Raw genomic sequence first — 6180 nt, 5'->3', positions numbered from 1 at the left:
ATGGGAGGGAGGGAGAGAGAGAGAGAGAGAGATTTCCATGTGCACTAGGTAGGCATAATATTAAACGAGGACCACTATCGTCACTAATATCTGGCCCTTGTTTATAATATTCGTTTTTCATACTATAGCTACTGAAACTAGTATGGGTTATGTCATATAAAAGCCACAACAAAACTAGGCAAAGAAATTTCTGATGAAAAGAAAAAGTCAATTTTAGACATAAATTAATTTCATCCTTAATGGTTTCGCATGAGACGTTTTTCAAAAAAGCAAATTGATCAGGCCAGGCATAGTGGCTCACACCTGTAATTCAGCACTTTGGGAAGCTGAGACACATGAATCACCTGAGGTCAGGAGTTCAAGACCAGCCTGACAAGCATGATGAAACCCCGTATCTACTAAAAACACAAAAATCAGTTGGGCCTGGTGGTGGGCGCCTGTAATCCCAACTACTTGGAAGGCTGGACGCAGAATCACTTCAACCCAGGACGTGGCAGTTACAGTGAGCCGAGACTGTGCCATGGCACTCCAGACTGGTCTACAGAGCAGGACTCTCTCAAAAAAATCTGATCAGTAATAAACACTAGGAAAAAAAGAAAACCTTTTTTTCTTTTTTTGGAGAGAGAGTGAGACTGTCACTCAGGATGGAGTGCAGTGGTATGATCTCGTCTCGCTGCAACCTCCACTTCCCAGAGTCAAGTGATTCTCATGCCTCAGACACCTGAGTAGTTGAGATTACAGGTATGCACCACCACATCTTGCTAACTTTTTATAGTTTTAGTAGAGATGAAGTTTCACAATGTTGGCCAGGCTGGTCTTGAACTCCTGACCTCACATGATCCACCCGCCTCGGCATCTCAAAGTGCTGGGATTACAGGCATGAGCCACCGTGCCTGGCAAAATTCATTTCTTAAAGTAAACAAATATAAATCAGGAACCTAATACCACAGAGACATTTTTTGGCAAATACATAAAAGATATGGTTTTGAGGGTTTGTTTGTTTTTTGAGATGGAGTCTTGTTTTGTTGCCCAGACTAGAGTTCAATGGCATGATCTCGGCTCACTGCAACCTCCGCTTCCTGGGTTCAAGTGATTCTCCTGCCTCAGCCTCCCAAGTAACTAAGATTACAGGCGCCCACCACCACACCCGACTAATATTTTTTATTTTTAGTAGAGACAGGGTTTTACTACGTTGGCCAGGCTGGTCTTGAACTCCTGATCTCATGATCCACCTGTCTCAGCCTCCCAGAGTGCTGGAATCACAGGCATGAGCCACCACAACAAGCCTTGATATCAGTTTTTTAAAGATAAATAAAGCTGCTCAGGAGAAGCGATTCACGCCTGTACTCCCAGCACTTTGGGAGGCCTAAGCAGGCAGATCACGAGCTCAGGAGTTTGAGACCAGCCTGGCCAACATGGTGAAACCTCATCTCTACTAAAAGTACAAAAATTAGCCAGGTGTGGTGGCAGGTGCCTATAATCCCAGATACTCAGGAAGCGGAGGCAGGAGAATCACTTGAACCCAGGAGGCGGAGTTTGCAGTGAGCCAAGACAGTACCACTGCACTCCAGCCTGCGTGACAGAGTGAAACTCCATCTTTAAAAATAAATAAAGATAAAGCCATTTATGGCTTATTCATTCACCATTTAATGGTGACCTTATTAATTTCTGTACCGTAAATAAGAAAATCCTCAATAAAGACTCCAGAAGTAAGAAAAATGAGTAAACACAAATCAATAAACTGTCACTATTCAGAAAATAAAACTATAAATAAATGTGCCTTCCTTTCAAAAAAAATCTTTATACCAGGCCTCACAGCATATAGACATTACCTGTCTGGGTAAAAGCCCCAATGCACTAACACTTGCTTGTCTTTTCTCATCACCGGTCTCAACCATTCTTCTGAAAGGGAAAAAAAAACTTTAGTCGAACTGACAAAATAATAAACTATGATTTTTAGCCTTAATTTTTACTAAGATGTTTTAGTTTGCTAATGAACAAAAAAAAAATTTTTTTTTCTAATTTTTCTGACATGTCATTGCTGGCTTAAAAACAGAAAGTTTTCAAATTGAGTACTACCTACCAGATTAAACAAATATTGCTCAGTCTTTCAAATCTCCCAGACTGTAGGTCTACTATCCACCACTGCTGACAAAACCACTTATCCTCTGTGGTAAAATACTCCCATTCAATTCACCTGCCAGCCTCCCCCCTCTCTTCTACCCAAATAATAATCACCATATTATTTAATACTTCACTTTCCATGGTGAACCTCTCATCCCTCCTTCTGTGAGGCTTGGCGATTATTACACATCTTTCAAGATGTAAACCATACTTCATCTCAGTCATGAAAGCTTTACTAAGTACTCTGCTTCCTCTAGATTCCCTTTCTCTGATGTCCTATAAGCTTTACAGGGCTACATCAAAGCTTTCACCAATAATGCTATTTTTACTATTCTTTAACCGCCTCTTACCTGTTTATTTATCGCTCCCAACAATGTAAGCAATGCGATGATGTATTGTAGACTTTTTTTTTCAGGATTCCTTTTCACAGATAAGTGCAAATTATATAATAAAGCGATTCTTATTCTAATCACAGTTGAATCACCTCAACATTTCAGCATTGGTTATCATATATTTCTCTGGCAGTCTGAATTTAGCTTAGAAAATGTATTCCTACTAGTAAGAGGGAAGCTCTGAAGTATGTCTGCTTAAAGCCCAAGAAACAGAAAAAAAAAAAAAAAAACTAAGTAAATTAGCCAAGTAAAAGTGACTTTCCAGTGCCAGTTTCAACAAGATATAGCCTCATCTTCACTGAAGAAAGCCATGAAGCCCCCATACCTATGCTGTTTTTGAAGTATACGACAACTCACTTAACTATCTTAAAAGAAAGTGAAAGGGGGCCAAGTGTGGTGGTTTATGCCTATAATCCCAGCACTTCTGGAGGCAGGGACAGGAAGATCACTTGAGCCCAGGAGTTCAAGACCAGCCTGGGCAACACAGTGAGATTCAGTCTCTTAAAACACTAAAAATAGGCCGGGCGCGGTGGCTCAAGCCTGTAATCCCAGCACTATGGGAGGCCGAGGCGGGTGGATCACGAGGTCAAGAGATTGAGACCATCCTGGTCATCATGGTGAAACCCCGTCTCTACTAAAATTACAAAAAATTAGCTGGGCGTGGTGGCACGTGCCTGTAATCCCAGCTACTCAGGAGACTGAGGCAGGAGAATTGCCTGGACCCAGGGACGGAGGTTGCGGTGAGCCGAGATCGTGCCATTGCACTCCAGCCTGGGTAACAAGAGCGAAACTCCGTCTCAAAAAAAAAAAACACTAAAAATAAGACTGGGTGCGGTGGCTCACACCTGTAATCCCAGCACTTTGGGAGGCCGAGGCGGGCAGATCACAAAGTCAGGAGATTGAGACCATCCTGGCTAACACGGTGAAACTCCATCTCTACTAAAAATACAAAAAATTAGCAGGGCATGGTGGCACATGCCTGCAGTCCTAGCTACTTGGGAGGCTGAGGCAGAAAAATCACTTGAACCCAGGAGGCGGAGGCTGTGGTGGGCTGAGACTGCACCACTGCACTGCAGCCTAGGCGAAAGAACGAGACTCCGTCTCAAAAAAAAAAAAAATTAATAAATAGTAAATAATAAATAGCTATGCATGGTGGTTTGCGTCTATATTCCCAGCTACTGAGGAGGCTAAGACAGGAAGATCACTTGAGCCTAATAATTTAAGGCCGCTCAGTGAACTATTAATATTTCACCACTGCACTTCAGGCTGGGCAATAGAGTCAGTCCCCATCTCAAAACAAAAGGTGAAAATGACAGAATCAGGCCCTCTTCCCTAACCTGGTAACTCAACATGGCAGAGGAAAAAAGAGGCCAGAGGATCTTTATAAATCCCCACTACATAAACTAACCTGTCCTGTCCTGCCAAGAGTTTCTTGGTGTTTTAACTAGTAAAAGCTGCCTTTCAGAATACTGATTCCATTGTCAAAGACGGTGTACTTTTATGAGAAAAAGAAAAAAAAGTATCTTTCATAACCACAGCTGACTTTGATAAAAATTTTGATTTTTCTTTTTTGAGATGGATTACAATGGCGCAATTTCGGTTCACCGTAACCCCTACCTCCTGGGTTCAAGCGATTCTCTTGCCTCAGCCTCCCAAGTAGCTAGGATTATAGCCAGCTTGATCTCCATGTTGATCAGGCTGGTCTCAAACTCCCAACCTCAGGTGATCTACCCTCCTTGACTTCCCAAAAAGCTGGGAATACAAGAGTATTTGTTTGTTAAAAACATAGATACGGCCGGGTGCAGTGGCTCATTCCTGTAACCCCAGCACTCTGGGAGGCCAAGGCAAGTAGATCACCTGAGGTCAAGAGTTAGAGACCAGCCTGGCCAACAAGATGGAACCTCGTCTCTACTAAAAATTCAAAAATTAGCCAGGCATGGTGGCAGGCACCTGTAATCCCAGCCACTTGGGTGGCTGAGGCAGGAGGACTGCTTGAACCAGGGAGGTGGAGGTTGCAGCAAGCCGAGAACACGCCTTTGCACTTTAGCCTGGACAACAAGAATGAAACTCCATCTCAAAAAATAAAAACGATAAAAGCACTTGAGTAGATACTTCTCCAAAGATTATATACAAATGACCAATAAGCATATGAAAAGATACTCAATGTCACTAATCATCAGGAAAATGAAAATTAAAACCATAATGAGATATCAGCTTGTATCTGTTAAGATGACCATTATAACAAAACAGAAAAAAAAATACAGAGAAATAGAACCATTGTTCATCATTGATGAGTATGTAAGATGATATAGCAGCTATGAAAGGTTCCTAAAACCAATTAAAAACAGTATTACCACACAATCTAGCAATACCACTTCTGGATATTGACCTAAAAGAACTGAAACTAGGATGTTGAAGAGCTATTTGCACACCCATGTTCATTACAACAGAAGTCACAACAGCCAAAACGCAAAAGCAACCTAAATGTCCATCTATGGATGAATAAATAAAACATGGTATACAAATATAATTGAGCACAGGCACATGCTACAACATGAATAAATCTTAAGGACACTGTACTAAGTAAAACAGGACACTGACAAAAATACAAATACTAAATGATTCCACTTATATTAGGTATCTAGCGTAGTCAAACTCTTAGAAATAGAAAGCAGAAGGGTAGTCAAAAGAAGTAGCCCAATTTTGTCCAACCCAAGACCCATGGGCCACGTGGGGCCAAGGATGGCTTTGAATGCAGGCCAACACAAATTCATAAGCTTTCTTAAAACACTATGAGTTTTGTGTGTGTGTGTTTTAAGTTCATCCACTATTGTTAGCATTAGTGTATTTTATGTGTGGCCCAAGAAAAATTATTCTTCTTCCAGTATGGCCCAGGGAAGTCAAAAGATTGGACATCCCTGTGCTAGGAGAAGAGAAAGAGATGTTCAATGGGTACAGAGTAACAGTTCTGCAAGATGAGAAAGTTCTAAAGATCTCTTGCACATGACTGTGCACAGTGGCTCACACCTGTAATCCCAACACACTGGGAGACTAAGTGAGGCAGGAGGATCGTTTGAGCCCAGGAGTTTGAAACCAGCCTTGGCAACACAGTGAGTCCATTTCTCAACAAAAAAAAATTTTTAATTAGCCATGTATGGTGTTCTAAACCACTATTCCCAGCTACCTGGGAGGCTGAAGTGGGAGGATGACGTGAGCCCAGGAGGTCAAGGCTTCAGGGAGCCATGACGGAACCACTGTACTCCAGCTTAGGCAACAGAGGAAGACTCTGCCTCCAAAGGAAAAAAAAAAGATCTACTACACAACAAGATGTATATACTTAATACTACTATACTGTATACTTAAAAATGATCAAGTCGATAAATTTTATGTTTTTACCAGAATAAAACAGGGAATACCATATCAAACAGATTCACTTTGAAAACGTTATGCTAAATGAAAAGAATGAGACATAATGGGCCGGGCGCGGTGGCTCACGCCTGTAATCCCAGCACTTTGGGAGGCAGAGGCGGGTGGATCACGAGGCCAAGAGATCGAGACCATCCTGGTCAACATGGTGAAACCCCGTCTCTACTAAAACTACAAAAAATTAGCTGGGTATGGTGGCGCGTGCCTGTAATCCCAGCTACTCAGGAGGCTGAGGCAG

At 42.0% G+C, this 6180-nt stretch overlaps 1 protein-coding gene across 2 annotated transcripts in view; it reads right to left on the bottom strand.

The window, feature by feature from the left end:
• The window catches only part of SMARCC1 (SWI/SNF related, matrix associated, actin dependent regulator of chromatin subfamily c member 1), a 215906-nt gene that overhangs the window by 139613 nt on the left and 70113 nt on the right, over positions 1-6180 (bottom strand). For both annotated transcript variants that reach the window (XR_004275039.1, XM_032297943.1), the window contains exon 7: positions 1833-1902. Coding sequence is in view for 1 of the 2 variants with exons in the window: in XM_032297943.1 (XP_032153834.1) it covers positions 1833-1902 (70 nt within the window). In the remaining variant the exon portion in view is untranslated. The remainder of the gene's footprint in view (positions 1-1832; positions 1903-6180) is intronic.

Source organism: Sapajus apella, unplaced genomic scaffold (genome assembly GCF_009761245.1).
Source record: "Sapajus apella isolate SASKATOON/1434 unplaced genomic scaffold, GSC_monkey_1.0 scaffold38, whole genome shotgun sequence".
NCBI classification, from domain to species: domain Eukaryota; kingdom Metazoa; phylum Chordata; class Mammalia; order Primates; family Cebidae; genus Sapajus; species Sapajus apella.
The sequence above is the reverse complement of the archived record's forward strand: the minus strand, read 5'-3'. Positions and strand labels throughout refer to the sequence as shown.